General features: G+C 43.1%; 2 protein-coding genes across 5 annotated transcripts; both read left to right on the top strand.

Moving 5' to 3' along the window:
* Positions 1-562: 562 nt before the first annotated feature.
* On the top strand, positions 563-7,672 carry skor1b (SKI family transcriptional corepressor 1b). 3 transcript variants are annotated; one of them, XM_034204914.1, is made up of 8 exons: positions 563-800; positions 1,206-2,939; positions 3,258-3,351; positions 3,447-3,551; positions 3,673-3,732; positions 4,124-4,198; positions 6,325-6,399; positions 7,116-7,672. In XM_034204914.1, exons 2-8 carry the CDS (start codon positions 1,218-1,220, stop codon positions 7,208-7,210), a joined length of 2,226 nt encoding a protein of 741 aa, XP_034060805.1. In that variant the 5' UTR covers positions 563-800; positions 1,206-1,217; the 3' UTR covers positions 7,211-7,672. The 3 variants fall into 3 exon arrangements, with proteins under 3 accessions (XP_034060805.1, XP_034060803.1, XP_034060806.1); XM_034204912.1 differs by having other exon boundaries at positions 7,113-7,672; XM_034204915.1 differs by lacking the exon at positions 3,673-3,732 and having other exon boundaries at positions 7,113-7,672.
* A 1,393-nt stretch (positions 7,673-9,065) lies between these two features.
* pias1b (protein inhibitor of activated STAT, 1b) lies at positions 9,066-21,548 on the top strand. Of its 2 annotated transcripts, none has more exons than XM_034204960.1 (14): positions 9,066-9,124; positions 10,869-11,301; positions 11,477-11,561; positions 11,681-11,728; positions 15,315-15,405; positions 15,512-15,646; positions 15,760-15,865; positions 16,054-16,127; positions 17,094-17,254; positions 17,732-17,865; positions 17,940-18,114; positions 18,245-18,384; positions 19,210-19,247; positions 19,346-21,548. In XM_034204960.1, the coding sequence occupies exons 1-14, from the start codon at positions 9,101-9,103 to the stop codon at positions 19,682-19,684; spliced, it is 1,983 nt and encodes a 660-aa protein (XP_034060851.1). In that variant the 5' UTR covers positions 9,066-9,100; the 3' UTR covers positions 19,685-21,548. The 2 variants fall into 2 exon arrangements, with proteins under 2 accessions (XP_034060851.1, XP_034060853.1); XM_034204962.1 differs by lacking the exon at positions 9,066-9,124 and adding an exon at positions 9,128-9,170.
* Positions 21,549-21,955: the final 407 nt, after the last annotated feature.

Below are 21,955 nucleotides of genomic sequence, written 5' to 3'. Positions count from 1 at the left end.
AAAGGGGAAAAAAGCAAAAACAAAGCGCAGATCACAGAGAGTGACCTTTGGAGCAGCTGGTTATTGTCAAAACGCATGTAGGCGAAGTGTGGCTGGTAAACGATGAATCCGTGGGAACCAGCACATGTTGAGGCCCTGCACCCTCATTCAGCAGCGGGCCCTCTCTTCACGCTCACCACAATGTGTCCCTGCTGTTTTTAAGCGCAATGCCAACTCCCACCGTGCATAATGTTAATAACATAGCATTTTTTAAGATGCAATTGAAAACGATTAATTAAAATGCATTGTTTGACACAACAGCCTACAGTAATGACAAATAATGTTTATTTTTGTATTGCATTTTGACAAAATAGGCTATAACATGTTTTATTTGATAATTGTAGACATCATCCATATGCATCAACCATGGACCTGTAGGCTGCTATAAGACCAACACTCCAACCATCTCCATTGGTCATGAAACCATGGTTAATGCATGCTGTCTGTGGGAGTGGGAGTGCCTCACCTTACATTTTGCCGTCACTTGAGTGCCGTGTGTGTCGTATAGGGGGCTGTACCAGAGTCTGCCTGCCATGTGCACACTGCTGCTGCTGCAACACAGACTGTATGCACACACCGATCGCGGAGCAGAGAGAGGAGGACAGCGAGCAGGTGGGAGGCGGTGCTGCACGGACAACTGCGTCCCACTCCTAAAGAAAGCATCTTTACATCCATCAGAGAGTATACTTCTCATCTCTCTGACCTCCACTTGATCACAGCTTTCTAAATAACGACATAGGGGAGCTGCGTGAACATTTAAGGTGAGTTTGAGCAACTGATTTCAAGAGTATATGCGTTTGATGTTAGCGTTTGATCATGTCTTCAATCCATCTATAAGAATATTTTAAGATTAGTATGATGACACTTTATTCCGAATTTCACCTATAGCCTAATAGTGAGAATATGTTAACGTTTCAGGCCAATGCAATTTAAGTGGAGTGATAAGTACAAGGAATGTACATGTTATAAATGTGTTTAGATTTTTGGATTAGTCTAAATATTTAATAAAATCCCTTCGTGCAAACTTTATTAAATTGGAGGCCGGTAATAGTATGTCCTAGATGTTTCATCTTTAGAAAATTGAATACCTGTTTTTAAATAATGAACTAGAATGTTCCTTTAAAGAGACAAAACCCACATCTTAATGTCAATCCTCGTCTCTGCAGCTGCCTTCAAGGATGGACTCCATACCTGCTGGACGAGACTCCAGCTCCTCGCCAACCTCGAAACAAGAACTTTCCTACTCCAAGAACCTGAAGCCCAACCAGGTGGGACATACGGTGCTGTACGGAGTACCGATCGTGTCTTTGGTGATAGATGGCCAGGAGAGACTATGCCTCGCACAGATATCCAACACGCTGTTGAAGACTTACAGCTATAACGAGATACACAACCGGCGCGTGGCACTGGGCATCACCTGCGTGCAGTGCACCCCCGTGCAGCTGGAGATCCTGCGCAGAGCCGGGGCCATGCCCATCTCCTCCAGGCGCTGCGGGATGATCACAAAGCGCGAGGCTGAGAGACTCTGTAAATCATTCCTAGGAGCTCACGCGCCTCCTAAACTTCCAGAGAATTTCGCTTTTGATGTTTCTCACGAGTGCGCGTGGGGGAGTCGAGGCAACTTCATCCCGGCGCGCTACAACAGCTCCAGGGCCAAGTGCATCAAGTGCTCCTTCTGCAACATGTATTTCTCTCCAAATAAATTTATATTTCACTCGCATCGCACGCCAGAGTCCAAGTACACACAGCCGGACGCCGCTAACTTTAATTCTTGGAGACGACATCTTCAACTTTCAGATAAAGGTAGCCAGCAAGATGTGATGCACGCGTGGGAAGACGTGAAGGCCATGTTCAATGGGGGCAGTCGCAAGAGGACGCTGCCAGGCTACGGGTCAGATTCCAGCTCTTCCTCAAAATCACATGGACAATCCCGTCCCCGAGAATCACCCGACATACCCGCAAAAATCATCAGCCGCGAGGACAATCTGGTTGGGATGTCGAGCACGCGCAGCTACCCAATCATCCCTGTGCCCAGTAAAGGCTTCGGGATGCTGCCAAAGATCCCTCCGCCGCTCTTCCCTCACCCGTACGGGTTTCAAGCTTTTGGCCTGTGTCAGAAGAAAGACGACATCCTGATGGGAGACCAGAGCAAAGCGGGCCTGCCGGGTGTCCTGTGGCCGGGTACAAAGGACAGCGCCTACCCCTCCTTCCCCATATTCTGGCCGGCGACCGGCGCGCTGCCCATGCCCCCGTACCCCCAGACTCAGCACAAACCCCCGCCAGAGCTGCTGTGTCCCCCCAGGCAGACTGACATGGAGCTCTCCGAGCACAGCGACCGGAGCACCAATACCTCAAAAGACAGCATGGTAGAAAACGACCGGTGCTCCAGCACTCAGTCCACGCGTAATGAGGACGATAAGTCCGGGGACGAGGCGAGGCCTCTGGAGGGGATGACCCTTGCCTCCCGGAAAATCAGCTACGTGTCCGCCTTCAGGCCCGTCATTAAAGACGCGGACTGCATCGCCAAGCTGTACGGCAACAGGGGCGCTTTCAACGGGGGTCGCACTGGCTATTTATCGCCCGATTTTTTAAGTGAGAGCTCAAGCTACCGGTCCATGTCCCCCTGCGTGGACAGTGAGGGCGAGCCGGACGTGGATGTAGAGACTAATAAAACACCAGAGGAAGAGGAAAAGGAGGAGGAGGACTCCCGGCCTCTGTCCTCGGTGTGTCCTCGGACTCCCCCTCGGGCTCACAGTGTCTCCCCATCCGACTCAGACTCCAGGAGCCTGCAGGAGGCGGTGAACTCCCAGAAAGTGAGCCTGCATGTGGCCCAGTCCTCTGACAGAGAGCTGCAGAACAAGCAGCTGTCAGAGACCCACATAGCTGCGTCTTTTAATGAAGTGAGTGACACTGGCGATAAATACAGGCTGTAACATTTCTCTAAAGTGGGCTTCTTTCCTTGACTTGTGTGTGTATTTTCAGAGAGAAAAATATGTGTGTTCTTGTTTTGTTTTAAACGGTGTATTTTATGATAAAACTGTGTAAAAGCGGCAGCATGTCCACAACATTTAAGAAAAAAAACTTTAAATAAAAAAGATATACACTTCAACTTAGAGTGCCATTTTTATTAAGATTTTTATTTTAATTGGTTATTATTCATTTGTAAAACGTCTTGTAATTTTAAGAGTTAAAATAAGTGGTGATTGTGTCTTCTGTAGGTGTACACACCGGAGAGGGCTGAGCTGCAACAAAGGAGCAGTCCGTATCAGCTCAGACCTGCGAATTACAAGATTGGAGTACTTACATCAAATGGTTAGACTTTATTGTACTGCTTTTTGTAAAGAAAAATCGCTGTTTGAAAAAAAAGAATTGGCGGTGAAAATCACATCGATTTATTTTCTCTTAAGATGAGAGTGCAAGTAAAGAGGAGCCGTCTTCCACAGTGGAGGAGGTCGAAACGAAATCTTGTGATGAACAAAGCAGCGAGGAGAACCAGCGGGAGCCGGATGAGGGTAAGTTACACCGAGGTCAGAGAGTAGGATTTTATTTATTATTAAATCTAAGTTTTAAGAGATACAGGTTTTTTAATTTTTTGCAAATATCAGGAATTTAATTTATGTTCTGTGTGCTCAGGCGAGGCTGCGCCAGCCAGAGCTCCTCCAGCACAAAGAGCCATAGAAAGTCTGGCAAAAGGTAAGACCATGTCTTACTGTTAGATACAATGATTAACAGTCAACAAGACACTTAACAATGATTTATAATTATCTTATAATACAACTAATACAACAATATGAACAAATGTTTTTTTTACAAAACTCAAAAGAAATTGGACGTTCATTATTGTTATTTCTCAGTTTTTGCAATAAGTCAGCTTCTTTGGCATTTGTCCCAAACATATATTTTAAAAAGATATGTATTTTTTAATGTAGGCCCAGCAAGACCTGCCCTGAATAGGCTGTGTAAATGATGATGGTGTCCTCATCACCGTCATTATAAATAGAAAACTGTCCTAGAAGGAAGATGATACAAACACCTGCTGTACTTTTGCTCCTCCAACGTCCTCTATTTTTTGTCTGCTTTTTAGAAGAACTACAGAAGCAGCTGTTAGAGCAAGTTGAACTGAGGAAAAAGCTGGAACGTGAATTTCAAAACTTGAAAGGTAAGATAAATTCAGCAACAGTGCTTTCCCCAATTTTTGGGCTTTTATGACCACAGAAATAGTCTTTTGACAGAGAGAGAGTCAAAAGTATTTCTGGTGCATGTTGAGTGTTGCTCTCCGGTCATGTTTCTGATTCAGGCCAAAACATGAACCTTTGCCATGGCACGACCAAATCCACATCAACAGAGGCACACCTGGGCTCTGCTTTACGGAGCCAAAATCTGTTATAGGGCACAATTTTTCCAAAAATCCTAAGTGGTTCAGGGCCACACTCCCGATGGGAAGAGGTTCTTTCAAAGACACATTTAATAAACATTTCAGAGGCTTGTGATTCTAACCTTTTGTCCAAAAAACATCCCTGCTCCCTTAGAAAATACTTCTCTGAAGGGAAGCAGGTGCAGTTAGGGGCTCAATGAAAATGATATCAAAAATGAATATAGTGAGTACAAATAGCTTGTTTTGAATATAATTGGACACTAAAAGATATTAAGCTATTAACAAGAAAAACATGTAAAAGCTGAGGAGAGTGTCAATTTGGTTCAAATTAAATCAAAATTGATTTTCAGCCGCTATGAATGACAACAAAATATGTTATTGACTTTTGTGGCTTTACTTTAAACTCTGCAGGTGGAAAAAATGTCCTAATTCTTAATCTTAAAAATGGTATCTACGCCCAGAATAAACTCTGATATGCTTCATGTAAATCTTAGGAGAATTGCAGGACACAATATCTCTCATACTCTCACTGCTGCAGTGTTCAGAGTTTCTCCTTCTCTCATGAATGCTTGAAAACATCTCAATTACTCTTTTAGTGCTGTGTTTTAAATCCCAGAAAACTGGAGACTTGATGCTCTGCGGGGCAAATATTAACATTATCTCATATGTCCAGATATGCAATTACATTTAGCAAGATTTCAGATGTGCAATAGGAGAATGTTCTACAAAGACATTATAATGTCTTTATGAAAATTGTTTAATTTTAAGATCAGTGTATTTAATCAAGATGAGTGTCCATCAGTTGTGGGTGTAAATAACCACTAATCTGCAGTATTTTACCAGCAAAGACATCTAGGACAAAACCTGTGGTTTATTGCATTTATATTTCTTTGCTCTCACCTTTATGCAAAAACACATGATGTCAAAGTCAGTAGGATGTATATAAATGAATGTAAATTGGGTTTTCTGTATATTCACCTCAGACTCTTATAGGGTATATTTTGGGGTTCTGGATTGTATTGTTCCATCATCTTCCACCTTCCAACAAATGTCATATAAGTGTCCAGTGATGCGTCTTACTTAACGTTGATTTAAAGCAGTGTGGTAGACCTTACTCATATCTGCATTTTTTTCTTCTTAATGCATTCATGCATTGTATTACGTTATTGGTTTACTACACTTGGTGCAAATGGCTCTGTTATACATTTATACCAGCTTTCATTCCACCTGCACCTAATTGCTTATAAGGATGGCTGTCATGGGTCTGCAAACAAGTCAACACAAAATATCTAAACAGTTCCTTGCATTAAGATTTGTTTTAGGTTGCCTAGTTTGAATAAAAGGAGATGAGACTTTTGCAACCTGTTTTACCATTTACATGTCATGATGTATTGTGTATTTGCTGCATGAACCCAACATTTTCAGAAATCCAGCAATAAAGCTGCATTTTTAAATGAATATAATTAATGTTTACTGAATTATTTTTCTAAATGCTTTTTTTTCTTTTTACTATGGAAAGTAATTTAAGTATTTGTACCACAGCATGTGAAGTGTACATTTTGGACCTTTATAGAGGCCGGGTTTTCGCTTTATCTTGATGTCAGCGCCCTCTAGAGGCTGTGAGTCGGGCCGGACCAGTTTAAGCATTCTATTGCTCAGTTGTATTTCATGCAAGTGAATATTATCCACTTCCTACTAGAAAGAAACTATCGCGAGCCCTTATCCAACTAAATTAATATTCACCTTTGTGTTTCATTTTTACGTTATCGTGAATATGTGACACATATAAGGCATAGTGGCTAATTGAACGCTTTTTGTGTCTGTGAATTCGGTTTTAATGGATGTGTTTTTTTAAGGAAGTTTACTTACCACATCACTGACTATAATCTGACATGCCTTTTGTTCCTCAGATAATTTTCAGGATCAAATGAAAAGGGAACTGTCGTACAGGGAGGAGATGGTTCAGCAGCTGCACATCGTCAGAGGTGAGAGACATAAAACAGAGGGAGCGGATAAAGCAGCGGAATTACAGATTTACTCTGGCATGTTGCCGACGTGATTGATGACATCATATAAACTCAGATGCTTTATATAAACGAGATATCAAGGATTTGCGTGTGTTGACTCTTACATTTACGGTTGTGATGCGCAAAGTGTGCTCACATCACGCAAATACTTGAAAGGATGTGGTAGACACTTCATGATTTTTCTCACAATTTATATTGTTAATATTTTTATTGTAACATATTAATTTCCAAAAAATACATACAGCTATAACCTGTTGAATACAAAAAATAGATATTTCTTCCGGTTTTAAAATTATGACTTGGGCTCATAGCTTAGACGCTTTGTGCAGCAATTTGGACCAAGAAAAAATAAACTCTTGAGGCTATTCAGATTACGTGTTATGCTAATTGTTGTACATTCAAGGGGAATTACAGTTAAGAAGATATGCAGATTATGTTTGCACCTCAAGGCTCAAAGACAGCCAATACTACTTCACCCAACACTGACTGACATCAAAACATCCAAACATTTTTAGAGCATGCCCCTTGAATCAACCAACCAATCGAGTTTTACTCCCAAAAGCCTGATACATATACGTCTATTCTGTGTTATACTTTAATATCATTCTCAATGCATGCGATTTGCCCTCCCGTGCTCGTACACTATTGATCTTTCATCTCCTTCTTCTTAGAAGCTCACGACGCTTTACACCATTTCTCGTGTAAGATGTTGACTCCTCGCCACTGCAGCGGATCCTGCTCCTTCAAATCTCCTCTCCTCCCACCCTGAACCAGATGACATTTTATGAAAGAAAAGGGACACAAAGGACACATCTTCTGTCAAACCATGAAAAACCTCTGAGGGATCCAGTCTAAAGAAGACTAACTTGTAATTACTTGTAATATATTGAATTGAAATGCGTATACACCCTCAGTATTTATGTCCATCTTGCATATATAATTTGTTTTTCTGAAATGATACCATTGATGATATTTATTATTTGTGGCAAAGTGCAATGACAATGTGTGTAATAGGTTGTTATTTCCTCTTTTTTTGTCAATAATGGAGGCTTTTAATAGCCAATTCATTGCTCTTTATCCTCTCAGTATTGTGCATAGCCTAATACATTTTCTATGTTCTTCTTTGCAGGCCAATAGCTTCATTTGGATGTTATGCACTTTAAACAAATTATGGTAATTTCTATAAAAAATATTGTGCATTGAAATCGGCCTGCAATATAATTATTTGAAGCGTCAAACCATGTCTTACTGTTTCTGAAGACTTTACAGAAGTCAGCTATTTGTACACTGCGACCTTGTAAGTATTGCAACATATTCTAAGAGTAGCCTACTTGTTCATGTAATATTTGTTTTGTCGTTGATGAATAAATCATTTTATGAAAATAAATTTGGAGTCATGCCCATTGTTGTCAACTTGAATTAAAGGAATTTAGGCCATAGCCTAACGCTTAAATTAAGAAGCCATATTGTTCTGCTTTTGATTCATGTGAAACTTTGACCTTTGTGTGTTTTCAAATGATCTTGTAGCCCCTTGATGGATCGCCAAAAGAGGAACTTATCAATAAGAAAACATATTTTATGAGAAACGCTGTATGAATGCAACTTTTAGCCTAATTATTTTCCCTGTACATATTTGTTCAATTAGGCCTAATTGATTTTTCACATAGCCATACATTGCAGTAAATAGTCGCTAGCCTAAATACAATTCCCAGAGCTGAAGGTGACGTCCTCAAGTTTTTGTCGGACCAACAGTCTAAATCAAAATATCATGTGTTTATTTTTCAATGATTCAAAGCGGAGAAAAGCAGCACATTTATTTACTTTTATGTTGTTCATCATTTGTGCATGGCTTACACGATTAGGTGATTATCAATATGGTAATCATTTATTTCTGTCAATGATAACTTAAATAATCGATTAATCCTTAAAGATAAAAAATATGCAGGCTGTACATTTAATAAAAGGGAAGAAACATTAACATCCTAACCGGACCTTTTTGTATGCACTCTTTTACGAGCAGAATACAGTTCTTCAGATAGGCTACATTTAGAGAAGTATACTTATATACTTAAGTAGCACCAGAATACTCTGTTAAAAGTCCTGCATTTAAAACGTGTAAAAGTATTAGCATCAAAATATACTTAAAGTACCAACAAAAGTAGCCTACTCTAAGGCAGATTGGCCCATTTTCCTATAATGTGTTGATGATAATTATTGGCGCATTTAAGTTTATTAAACCTTATAAATGTGCAGATATTTTTAATTAACTTGTATGCTGCAGGTTAGCTTGTGAATGTGACTCCTGTGACTAAAGTCTTATTTAAGTGCTGTTTTATATTTCACTTCATTGATCCAAATCTTCACTAAAGGTAATACATAGGCTAATGGAGTAAAAGCACACCATGTACCAATTTAGGCTAAATCGTAGGCTAGTGGGTAGGAAGCAAGTACAAAGTAAGAAAACATTTAAATACTCAAGTAAAGTAGAAGTCCCTTGAAGTTGTATTAAAGTACAGTACTTGAGTAAATCTACTTACAACACAGTTTGTATATGCTGCGGTAGCGCCCCCTGCTGTATGAGGTCAGGAAGCGACACTCAATTTTGAATTTCGCTGTCCCTTGAGGATGGCCGTTGCGCATGCGCAGATAATGTAACAAGATGGCGGAGAGTGCGGAACTGAAGGTAAAGCGAGCCCCTTCATTAGCTTGACAAATAAGCGGTTCATACAGTAAGATTTGAATTTCAAATCATAGCACCATTGTTATTTGAAAATAGAGACCCGATGTGTGTTGCTTTTAAAGCATTTAATACCAAAACAACAGAGCAGTGAAGACCGGACCAGCTGTTAGCTGTCCGGCTAGCTCGTTAGCATTAGCTTTGTTATTGTTGCCGACGTTCCGTTAGGCTGCCTCCGCTGAGCGGCTCACCTGCAGATAAGGCCAGATATCGCTTATAGACAAATACTAAAACAACATTCATTTCTACGTGTTGTACCCGGTGGCACTGTGGTGTTAGATAACTGACATTATCAGTAGAGCATCAGGTGAACTGCAATATCTGTTTTAAAATGGGCTGTGTCTATTCCCTGGAAGACAAGCGCAATGTAGCTTCCATTGGCGTTATTTTGTATTTGATGTGAAGGAGCAGTCCACGAAATATGGTCACTATCCACAGTCGTGTTGACTGTAATGTTGTTTATGTGGCGATTATTGTTTGAATAGACGAGATAAACGAAATAATGTGTCTTTAGGTTCTGTTTCAGTCAGATTACACCGGTATCACACAGGCGCTGTTAGCTAGCCTATGCTAAATGTGTCCCTCAACCTTCTTCTACCCTCTTATATTAGAACGTAATTCATATTTGAAAGAAAACACTCTTTGTGAAACGGTTTGTTTTCATCTCCTCACGTCCGAATTTCTGCACTGTTGCCTCAACTCATTATTAGCTTTATTAAATCTATACTGTATACAAGTCATTTAACATACATTTGTATATCATTTACATTTAGTGAGTGTATGTCAATGTTTCACTTGCATCTGGCACAATATGTGGTATTAAGCAGCCAGATATTAAGCATTATTGGTATGTTTACGGTTACTAAAATATTCAGCTTTTCCAGTCCAGCATTGAGAGCTAATTGGGATTGTCAATTAACATTCAGATGACTTTGATTGATCAAGTGGGTTGAAAGCCACATTTGCATTATGCTCTTCATAATGACAGGTTGTCTTTTAATGCAAACATTATTTGTTTTAATGGTGTGTAGAACAACATTGCACGTTTTAAACATCGTAGTTCATGAGAGTACTATACATATGGTGGACATGAAAACATGAGTACCTTTTTAATGTAACATCAGGTAACATTACCTTTTGCTTTGATGGACTATAGAATGACTATATACACTATAGAATGTATTTGTTGGAAATATAAATATCCTAAAGCAAAACAAAAACGACCACTGCATGGTATAATGCAGGCTAATACATCTTCACAAGCTACTTTTCAAAGTTTGAATTGACACCTCTCTGACACTGTCTCAAGACGCCGTCTCTGCTGTATTATATTCCATTATTTTGTGCAGATATTCATGCTATTGTTTCCCCCCCTGTATTATCACTTCCAACATGTGCAGTGATGCTTTATTCATTACAGCTATAAGTTGATTAAGTATGAATTATGTTAGTGCCTTTGTTTGTTAAATATACTGTGTCTGCTTTTATAGTGTGGTTTTATTGTACCCCCGACACAGTCCAAAGAAACTCTATAAATCGTACTTCTCCAAGCAGGATTTGAAATATATAAATCAGACGTGATTTAATAGTTATGCTTTAAGTGGTAAAGTATAAACGAGAAAATTAGACTTGTTTGTGATAATAATATTGTAATAATAGACCATTTTGGCCACCTTTTTTTTTCTTCCAGCAAATGGTAATGAGCCTTCGAGTTTCGGAGCTCCAGGTGTTGTTGGGGTATGCAGGACGGAATAAGCACGGCCGCAAACACGAACTTTTGACCAAAGCTCTCCACCTACTGAAGGCTGGGTGCAGTCCGGCAGTGCAGATGAAGATCAAAGAGCTCTACAGACGGCGCTTCCCAACCAAAATGGTTTCGCCGGTGGACCTGGCTCTGCCTGGCGTTCATTCGGCCTCCAGCCTGCCCGCTGGCCTCGCCCAGCTGGGGTTTGACAGCCACGGTTCCCCCTCGCCTCTGCTGCCGGTGTCTTTACTCGGGCCGAAGCATGAGCTGAATCTGTCCCACCTCCCCTCCGCCCTGCACCCTGTTCACCCCGATGTCAAGCTGCAGAGACTGCCATTCTACGACGTTCTGGATGAGCTCATTAAGCCAACCAGCTTGGGTGAGTCCACCACTTCCTGCTGTGGGTGATGGAGCATTGTGACCACAGATATCTGTAACATGACTTTTTAAAACCGTGCTTGGTTAAAGTTCAATATGAGTTGCCATTGGTGCCTAGGAAATGCTGAAGGTTTCCCCTCTGAGAGTCATGCTGTGTTGTGGTTTCTTTTTTGTAGCCTCAGACAACAGTCAGCGGTTCCAGGAAGCATGTTATGCCTTTGCATTAACACCGCACCAAGTTACACAGATCAGCAGCTCCATGTAAGTGAGAAAGCTCTCTGGTAAGAGACGAGAAGGAATCGTAGTAAACTGATGTGTTTTAAATGCTGTTTTACTTTGGGCCAGCCTCATTTGACTTCTGACTCTTTTCACTTCTTTAGGGACATTTCTGGGACCAAATGTGACTTTGCTGTTCAAGTCCAGTTAAGGTATGTTGAACATACATTTCTCTTTTAACCAATAAGTACATTTGCATTCAGTGAATATTGGGGCTCGGTTTCCAGAAATAAACCTCTCTGAAGAACCAGCACCTTACCGTGGTAGAGAGGTTTGTGTGCCCTGATGAACCTGGGGGCTGTGTTGTCTGGAACCTTGTGTTCCTGGTAGGGTTTCCCATGGCAAATTGGTCTCAGGCAAGGGGCCAGACTAAGATTGGTTCAAAAGACCTCATGAAAGACGATACAAGAAGTGAGGATACCCGGCCCGGAGGAAGCCCGGGGTCCCCTTCTGGAGCCAGGCCCAGAAGGAGGACTCGTCGGCGAGCGTCTGGTGGCCGGGCTTGCCACGGAGCCCGGCCGGGCCCAGCCCGAAAAGGCAACGTGGGCAACACCTCCGCTTCTCCGTCCCGCGGGCCCACCACCTACGGGAAACAGCGATGGGGTCGGGTGCGCTGCCAGAAGGGTGGCAGTGAAAGCGGAGGGTCTCGACGGACCAGACCCGGGCGACAGAAGCTGGCTTTGGGGACGTGGAACGTCACCTCTCTGGGGGGGAAGGAGTCGGAGCTTGTGCGGGAGGTGGAGCGTTACCAGTTGGATCTGGTTGGGCTCACCTCTACGCACAGCGTCGGCTCTGGAACCTTACTTCTGGATAGGGGTTGGACTCTATTCTTCTCCGGAGTTGCTCAAGGTGTGAGGCGCCGGGCGGGTGTGGGGATACTCACAAGTCCCCGGTTAGGTGCTTCTTTGTTGGAGTTTACCCCAGTGGACGAGAGGGTCGCCTCCCTACGCCTGCGGGTTATGGGGGGGAAAACTCTGACTGTTGTGTGTGCTTATGCACCCAACAGCAGTTCAGAGTATACGGCCTTCTTGGAGACCCTGGAAAGAGTCCTGTATGGGGCTCCTGAAGGGGACTCTTTAATCTTGCTGGGAGACTTCAACGCACATGTGGGCAATGATGGAGACACTTGGAGGGGCGTGATTGGGAGGAACGGCCCCCCTGATCTGAACCGGAGTGGTGGTTTGTTACTGGACTTCTGTGCTAGTCATGGATTGGCCATAACAAACACCATGTTCGAACATAAGGATGCTCATAAGTGTACGTGGTACCAGAGCACCCTAGGCAGAAGGTCCATGATCGATTTCGTTATCGTATCATCGGACCTGAGGCCGTATGTTTTGGACACTCGGGTAAAGAGAGGGGCGGAGTTGTCAACTGATCACCATCTGGTGGTGAGTTGGGTCGAGTGGCGGGGGAAGCCTCTGGATAGACCTGGTAAGCCCAAACGTGTAGTTCGGGTGAACTGGGAACGTCTGGAGGAGGCCCAAGTTCAGGAGGCCTTCAACTCACACCTCCGGCGGAGCTTTTCGGGCATTCCTGTGGAGGTTGGGGACATTGAACCAGAGTGGTCGGTGTTCAAAGCCTCTATTGCCGAAGCCGCGGCGGGGAGCTGTGGTCTCAAGGTCCTAGGTGCCTCAAGGGGCGGTAACCCTCGAACCTCCTGGTGGACACCGGTGGTCAGGGAAGCCGTCCGACTGAAGAAGGAGGCCTTCAGGGATTTGTTATCCCGGGGGACTCCCGAGGCAGTTGCAAGGTACCGACAGGCCCGAAGGGCAGCAGCCTCATCCGTGGCCGAGGCAAAGCAGCGGGTGTAGGAGAAGTTCGGAGAAGACATGGAGAAGGACTTTCGGGCGGCACCAAAGTTGTTCTGGAAAACTGTCCGACACCTCAGGAGGGGGAAGCAGGGAACCATCCAAGCTGTGTACAGTAAGGATGGGACGTTGTTGACCTCAACTGATGGAGTGTTAGGGCGTTGGAAGGAACACTTTGAGGAACTCCTGAACCCGACAACTCCGCTCTCTATGTTAGAGGCAGAGCTGGAGTATGACGGGGGATCAACACCAATCTCCCGGGGGGAGGTCACTGAGGTCGTCAAACAACTCCACAGTGGCAAAGCCCCGGGGGTGGATGAGATCCGCCCGGAAATGCTGAAGGCTCTGGGTGTTGAGGGACTGTCATGGTTGACACGTCTCATCAACGTTGCGTGGAAGTCGGAAACAGTACCGAAGGAGTGGCAGACCGGGGTGGTGGTTCCCCTATTTAAAAAGGGGGATCAGAGGGTGTGTGCCAATTACAGAGGCATCACACTACTCAGCCTCCCCGGGAAAGTTTACTCTAAGGTACTCGAAAGGAGGGTCAGGCCGATTGTCGAACCTCAGATTGAGGAGGAACAATGCGGATTCCGTCCTGGTCGTGGAACGACGGATCAGCTTTTTACTTTAGCTGTGTCCGGGTCCTCGGCAGTAAGTCGGACCCATTTCCGGTGAGGGTTGGCCTCCGCCAGGGCTGCGCTTTGTCACCAATCCTGTTTGTAATATACATGGATCGGATTTCGAGGCGTAGTCATGGGGGAGGGGGTCTGCAGTTCGGTGGACTAAGGATTGCACCACTGCTTTTTGCAGATGATGTGGTTCTAATGGCTTCATCGGTCTGCGACCTTCAGCACTCACTGGATCGGTTCGCAACCGAGTGTGAAGCGGCTGGGATGAGGATCAGCACCTCCAAATCTGAGGCCATGGTTCTCAGCAGGAAACCGATGGACTGTCCACTCCAGGTAGGGAATGAGTCCTTACCCCAAGTGAAGGAGTTCAAGTATCTCGGGGTCTTGTTCTCGAGTGAGGGAACAATGGAGCGTGAGATGGGCCGGAGAATCGGAGCAGCGGGAGCGGTACTGCAGTCGCTTTACCGCACCGTTGTGACGAAAAGGGAGCTGAGCCAGAAGGCAAAGCTCTCGGTCTTCCGGGCCATTTTCGTTCCTACCCTCACCTATGGTCATGAAGGATGGGTCATGACCGAAAGAACGAGATCGCGGATACAAGCGGCCGAGATGGGTTTTCTCCGCAGGGTGGCTGGTGTCTCCCTTAGGGATAAGGTGAGAAGTTCGGTCATCAGGGAGGGACTCGGAGTTGAGCCGCTCCTCCTTCGCGTCGAAAGGAGCCAGTTGAGGTGGTTCGGGCACCTAGTTAGGATGCCACCTGGGCGCCTCCCTAGGGAGGTGTTCCAGGCACGTCCAGCTGGGAAGAGACCAAGGGGTAGACCTAGGACCAGGTGGAGGGATTATATCTCTTCGCTGGCCTGGGAGCGCCTTGGGATCCCCCAGTCAGAGCTGGTTGATGTCGCCAGGGAAAAGAAAGTTTGGGGCTCTCTGCTGGAACTGCTACCCCCGCGACCCGACCACGGATAAGCGGGAGAAGATGGATGGATGGATGGTTTCCAGAAATAGTTGTCATTTGTACAGTTTGTCATTTATGTCCATCTTTTTCAGATTCAGATGAAAGAATTTTAACCCTCACCCAAGTTTTAACTTCAACCTTAACTATATTCTTTATTTTACAGTTTAACGCATGTTCAATAAAAAAGCTGGGAAGTTTTTAGATTAGCATGAGAAACACATTAATAACACATTAATAATACATTACATTTATATAGCGCTTTTCCTGGAGCTCAAAGCGCTTATATTAGTTTTTTACATTTGTCCTTCACATTAAAGCTTCTGTCATTTATTTTTTTCCATTTCAGATTTTGTTTATCAGAGACCAGCTGTCCCCAGGAGGATCATTTCCCCCCTAATCTGTGTGTGAAGGTGAACGGCAAACCCTGTAATCTCCCGGTGAGTCCCGACAGTTTGTAGTTGGATAATCTTATCATACTTTCTGTGTAACATGACACCAATTTCTGAGAATCGAGGTCACTGATGTTGGATGTTTTCTCTGCAGGGATATCTTCCCCCAACCAAAAATGGAGTTGAACCAAAAAGGCCCAGTCGCTCCATCAACATCACCTCTCTGGTCCGACTGTCCACCACAGTACCCAACACCATTGTGGTGTCATGGACTTCAGAAATTGGGAGGGTAAGAAGACGTTAGCAAAGCGTTGGGATTCAATCTGCATAGCCCATTTAAAAAGGACATTAGATGCGTCGGTGTAACTCACTCACTCATTATTTCTATCTTTTTTCTGTCAGAGTTTTTCCATGGCTGTGTATCTGGTAAGACAGCAGTCCTCTGTAGTGTTGTTACAAAGACTACGGGCCAAAGGAATAAGAAACCCGGACCACTCAAGAGCTCTGAGTAAGTCAAAGACAATCATATAAATTAACTTTCATATTGTCACAACTGTTTTGTGACAACGACATGGAGATCCGGAATTAAAGATAGGTTATTCCATGTTCTCTTGTTTTATTTAGTGTGTATTGATCAAATTGACGAATCCACTTGAATGAAACACTCATTTAATCTTTGTCTTTTCTCTCTGACAGTTAAAGAGAAGTTAACAGCTGATCCAGAGAGTGAGATCGCCACCACCAGCCTACGAGTCTCTCTTCTGTGTCCTGTAAATACTCCACTACACACTGCTCCTCTAAAGAAAAGTTATTTTAGATTGTTGGGAGAAATATTTTAGTAGCCTTTATGATATACTTACAGAACCAGTTTGTCAATCCGCCTATTCATAGATTGTTACATCCCCACTAGGGATGAGGAAGTGCCACACACACCAGTTGGAATTGGTAATAGTTATAAGGATTTATTATAATTAAATAGTGGTGACAAAATAATAAAGGCGTGCAGCCTGGCATAAACAATGTGCCAAATACTGATCGCTAACAATCAACAAAAGAGAGAACTCCAAAAGAGAGTTTCACAGGTTGTACACAGAGGGTAATACACAAAAGGAAAACAAAACCTCACTTCTAGAGTGGTATAAGTAAACGAAAAAAGGCTGTACAAAAACACAGCTGCTTGTAATCAACAGGCGCTAACCGCTAAGCTAACCTGGATTCTACTCACACAATTTATACAGCAATATCTTGCTAAGCACAGATTTAACACGCTGCTAAACAGTATAGCTTTAACACATAACACCACAGCACTAAACGTCAACCAAGCAAGTAAATACACCACGAGGCTAGAGGTGTCTGTCCCACATCACAGAGCCTCCAGAGTGATGATTGTCAGCTGTGCGCTGCGATTGGAGTGCTCCAATCACAATCCTGAGGGGGCGGACCAGGAGATGGCAGCCAATGACGTCAGGGCAATCGCACTGCTCATTTCCATACCACACAGATTAACACAATCAAGACGACCCGGAAGGCAGCAGCCGTAACATCGATCAACAAACTTTAATTAGGAATTCAAATGACAAAAGACTGTATTTTATTTGGGTGGGAGACAAAAAGCACATACTCGATACTAAAAGGACATTTTTTGCTTTGCCCTATTATTATATTATGTCCAATCAAACGAAATGGTGCATACATGATTTAATGAAGTAACATTTATTTTGTGTTTTCTCTATTAGCTGGGGAAGATGAGGCTGACCATCCCTTGCAGAGCGCTCACGTGTTCTCACCTTCAGTGCTTCGATGCTACACTTTACATCCAAATGAACGAGAAGAAGCCAACCTGGGTGTGTCCAGTCTGCGACAAGAAGGCACCGTACGAACACCTCATTATCGACGGGTGAGCACAACACGGCACACATTCCTGCTAGCTTACTGTCTGACATGATCATAATGCAATTTACCTTACATAATACTCCCTCTTCAATGTGTTCAAAGGATCTAAGGAGTGCTTAGGAGTCCAAATAATGGAATTGTTGCTTTACTTGACCAACCTGCTTTATGTGTTTGTACCTGAAGCCTGCACCAAAGCAACCTTCTGTGTTTTTTTATATATATATATATACTGCTTTTTGGCAGTTATATATATATATATATATATATAGAGATAGATATATATATATATATATATATATAGAGATAGATATATATATATATATATAACTGCCTAAAAACCCAGATATAATTTGCAGCTTTAATTTCCAACAATACTGTATTTCCAAATGATCCGTGTTAAAGGATGAAGATCTACTGAAGCTGATGTTATACTGGTTGCAACGGTGCTAAACTGTTTGAACTGTCCTGCTGTTTTTCTCAGGTTGTTCATGGAAATCCTGAATAGCTGTTCTGACTGCGATGAAATCCAGTTCAAAGAAGATGGAAACTGGCATCCCATGAGGTCGAAGAGAGAGGTGCAGGAGGTGTCCGCTTCGTACAACGGCGTAGACAGCGGTATGTAGCGTGTGCATTTCAGGGTCTTCCTGTGTTTGATTGAGCACAGTGTGAGGTAACTGTTCCTTTTTCAGACTCGTCTCAGACCAACCCGCAGGAGCACAGGCGGGGATCACACGACAACAACAAGAAAGTGGATGTGATCGACCTGACACTCGACAGCTCCTCAGAGGAGGAGCTGGACGACGAGCCGCCGCTCAAAAGACCCTGTCCCTCGCTGTCCCCCGTCTCTCCGCCTCCGAGCAAGGGGTGAGTCTCTAAACCACAAAACAGGAAGTTAGATAACAGTAAACTGATGTATTTTTAAGATCTTTGTGCTCCGCTCTGGTGTCTTACTTCCTTTGTTCGACTAATGTGATGTCGCTGTGTTTCCTCTCAGAGTACTGAACCTACACACCCAGGACTCTCCAGTGAGCAGAGATCCCAGCATGCCCCCTGAGGAGAGCAGCTACATTCCTCCCCCCCCTCCCCTCATCCAGGACTATCGCCACTATTATCACACAACTAGTGACCTGCCAGGTACGACTGTCACTACAATAAACTTTAGCTGAGTCTGTCTTTATACAATAAACACATATGTATGATCGAAATATTATTAGCAACAGTATTCATGTGTTCAGTCCATACTGTTGGAGAAGGAATATGTCTTCTAAGGTTCATCCAAAGCTGAAAAGCTCAACGCTGAGCTGTGGTTGAGCGATATGTCCTGATAGTCGGGTGATCGCATTTCTACCAAGATGAAGACTAGTTTTGGCTTTGAATCACGCCTGTGGATAACGGCCCCATCTCTTTAAAGTGTGCTCAGACAAAACTGACCAAATGGTGCCCCCCTTACACACTGCAATTGCCATTACTATCATTGCTATTTGAACTACCGGTAGTCATTTTTTATATTTGATTAACCGCAACATAAGGGATAATCGTGCTATTCAATTTTTTACAGTTATATTTGTCTATGTTTTTTTTTTAAATAGCCACTACTTGGTGAATTAGGTATTGGCTGTTCCTGTTTGCAATTTCCTCAAATATCTACAGACAACACAATCACTTACTTTGATTATGGAAAAGGCTTCTGGAGTTATGAGAAGCATGTTTTTTTCGGTTTTTTTTTTGCACAATTCCTGTCAATTTACTGCAATTTCTGTAAAGAAGCTTACCTTAGGTGTTAGGGTCATTGCTGCAGCTCCATCTGCTCAAGGAGAAGTATAGCCTCACAGCAAGTGTGGGCGGGAGACTACAGCAGCCGTTCTTTGTTTCAATATGTTGAAGCAATGCATGTTTTATACATTGAAACATAGTGAAATGTGTGTTCCTTGTTGTTGAGTCTTGTGTCTTCTCTTACAGATTTAAATTTCTTCTCCTTCCTCCAAGGCGACAATCAGGTATATTCACTGCAACACCTGACCTTCAGCAGAATCATACTGCCCTTGTTTATGTCTGGTAGTTTAATGTTAATGGTAACTCTTCTCTGTCCTGTTAGCATTACAACATGGTGATGGCCGCCGCAGCAGCAGCCTCAGCGTCCGCCTCAGAGGACCACGACCTGCTCCTGAACCGCTTCCTGCCCTATCCCTCTCAGATGCTGCGGGAGCAGTCGGGCACCCCGGGGAGCAGCACGCTGGCCGTCACTAACGGAGGCAGCAACAGTGGCAGCACCAGCAGCTTGGTGTCCTCCAGCAGCCTGCGGGACCGCGACAAAGACAGAGAGCGGGACAGGGACAGGGACAACCTCTCAGGACTGTCCAGGTCCTCGGTGGAAGCTGCAGCGGCGGCGGCGGCCATTTTTGGCTCCATATCTGACGTTATCTCTCTTGACTAGATCCACTCAGAACTAACAGACAAGGGAGACCGGGAGGTCTTTGTAAATAAGGAAGAAGATGAAAGAATACAGTGCTATGTACAGAGAGGAAAATCTATTTTCAATTTTACTTATCATATGTATATAAACTTAGGACGCTTCTTATCCGGTGAGTTACTTCAGTTGATATTTTTCTGTGAATACTGAAGACTTTTTCACACCCCTTCACGTGGTCCTTTGATTATATTGTACCTTTTGTACCTGGTTTTTACAGTTTTGTTTCGATATTCCATGTTGATGGCATTATTTCAGTATAATGTTATGTGCACAGAACCCAATGAGGTCATACCTTATGTAACATGATATTTAGAATATAAAGAAAATGGGCATTGTTATAGATGTAAAACAGGAAAATGTAAAACTTTTCTTTATTTTCTAAATGGCGTCATATCTGTCAAAATGTTTTGACAGCAGAAAGATCTGGCCATTTTAGCCATCACTGTAGATTTTTCTGTAAGACACTCATGCTGTGGTCATATTATTCTTAAGAAATTATTTATGATGTAAGTTATGTTGTATGTATGCGGTTTTTTAAAGAAGCATTCCTCATGCCTCTAGGAACTGTTGCCACTAGAATTGCAAACGCTAGATCCTTCTGTTGTCATAACTGCACTCTTCGCCTGTTTCAGTCAAATATGAACAATAGTGTATAGTTTAGACTGTACCTAAAATACATATAAATAAGAAGTAAGTCAGTATTGTAAGACCAGGCTTTTACACGGTGTGAATGAATGGCACTAGTCCAGCAAGCAGCCTCTTTGTTGTGTACTTTTCTACGTCTATTTTATTTTGAAAATATACACAGGGAAACTACAGAAACGTGACAGGTTGACCTCTTTCAAGACGGAGCTAGCTTCCGATCCACTTCATTCTTTATTTAACATTTCATGATGTCTTTATGTTTGATTTTAGCACTTGCTTCTTTACATAAAGGCTGTATGGAGCAGTGATGCATTCATACTTACGGCCCGTCCACACTACAGCTTCGACAGCTTCAAAAACGGTTAACGCGTCTGCCCATTCACTTTGAATGGGGTGACGTCACTTTTCGCCGAACTGCATTGTGGGAAGCAGAGCGGAGCTTTCCTGGCATTTCAGGCTGCAAAAGTTGAGCCATGTTAAACTTTTGAAGCTTCTGAAGCTTTCAGTGGAAGCGTCAGCCAATCAAATCATATGCCAGTACAAGCTCTAGCCAATCAAACCGCTGCGTGTGTGTCAGGGGCGGGAGATTCATGTGATTGGTTGTTGGTCGAGCTTCCCACACGCCCAGCTCCAAGCTTTTTTTGAAGCTGTAGTGTGGACGGGCCGTTAGTCGTTTGCAGCTTTGCATGCCTCTGCGAATGACCTGAACGCTCGTCCTGAGCGAGCTGTTCTGCGGCGAGGCCTCAGGATGCAGAGCCTTTCTTTCTTAAGTGTATTTACAGACGCCTTTTAGAGAGCTGTGATAGCTTAGTCTTCGAGTGTTTCACAACATGCATTTTGGCCCAGAAGTTAAAACCATTGAAGTTATTACGGACGCATCCCCTCCCTTTATTTTTCTTGACTTATGCTTACAATTAGGATTATTTATTATCATATATATTTTAAGCATTAATTTCATTCGTGAATATACATTGCTGTCATTGTATGTGATATTTCTTTTGTAATTATATAATTAATGCTATTTAAAAATGTCATAGTTGCTTGACATGCATTGTAACATTTTCTTTTGTTTTACTATCAGATGATGTCAATAACTCAATAGAGGCTTTGATCATTTGACTCCTACAAGGTCTACTGTGCTGTTTGATATTTGTAAGAATTAAACAGAAGAAAGTGCACATTTGGAGTGTCTCTGGTGACAGTCTTTGTTCAGCTGCATGTGTTTGTTACCGTAAGCACTGAGACGTCTTCTAATCCAGTTAGTTGCTTGGTGAAAATCCTAAACTTAATCAAACTTTTGAAACACTTTAAAAAGCATACGCTTCATTTCATTTCAAACCTTTATTTATACAGATAAATCCCATTGAGATCATTGATCTCTTTTTCAAGGGAGACCTGCTCAAGTAGTTCCACATGAAACATAAAAACATAAATAGAACAACAAAAGGACATCATACAGCATCATTTACATAATTATCCACATAAATAGGTACCAATAGCTTCCGATTGAGTAGCATCCAACCGAGCTTTAAAAACATTTAGTGGCATCAGATTGTTCAGTTTCCATTTAATTTGCAGACTATTCCAAGA

The sequence above is a fragment of the Gymnodraco acuticeps genome, unplaced genomic scaffold (assembly GCF_902827175.1).
Source record: "Gymnodraco acuticeps unplaced genomic scaffold, fGymAcu1.1, whole genome shotgun sequence".
In the NCBI taxonomy this organism is placed as follows: Eukaryota; Metazoa; Chordata; class Actinopteri; order Perciformes; family Bathydraconidae; genus Gymnodraco; species Gymnodraco acuticeps.
The sequence above is the reverse complement of the archived record's forward strand: the minus strand, read 5'-3'. Positions and strand labels throughout refer to the sequence as shown.

Excerpts from the sequence above, each read along its gene's own strand:
- skor1b (XM_034204912.1), top strand. The coding sequence starts at position 1,218 with ATGGACTCCATACCTGCTGGACGAGACTCCAGCTCCTCGCCAACCTCG. Across the intron at positions 3,352-3,446 it reads TGGAGTACTTACATCAAATG|ATGAGAGTGCAAGTAAAGAG; the intron begins GTTAGACTTTAT and ends TTTTCTCTTAAG. Across the intron at positions 3,552-3,672 it reads CCAGCGGGAGCCGGATGAGG|GCGAGGCTGCGCCAGCCAGA; the intron begins GTAAGTTACACC and ends CTGTGTGCTCAG.
- pias1b (XM_034204960.1), top strand. The coding sequence starts at position 9,101 with ATGGCGGAGAGTGCGGAACTGAAG. Across the intron at positions 15,866-16,053 it reads GGACCACTCAAGAGCTCTGA|TTAAAGAGAAGTTAACAGCT; the intron begins GTAAGTCAAAGA and ends TCTCTCTGACAG. Across the intron at positions 19,248-19,345 it reads TCCTCCAAGGCGACAATCAG|CATTACAACATGGTGATGGC; the intron begins GTATATTCACTG and ends CTGTCCTGTTAG.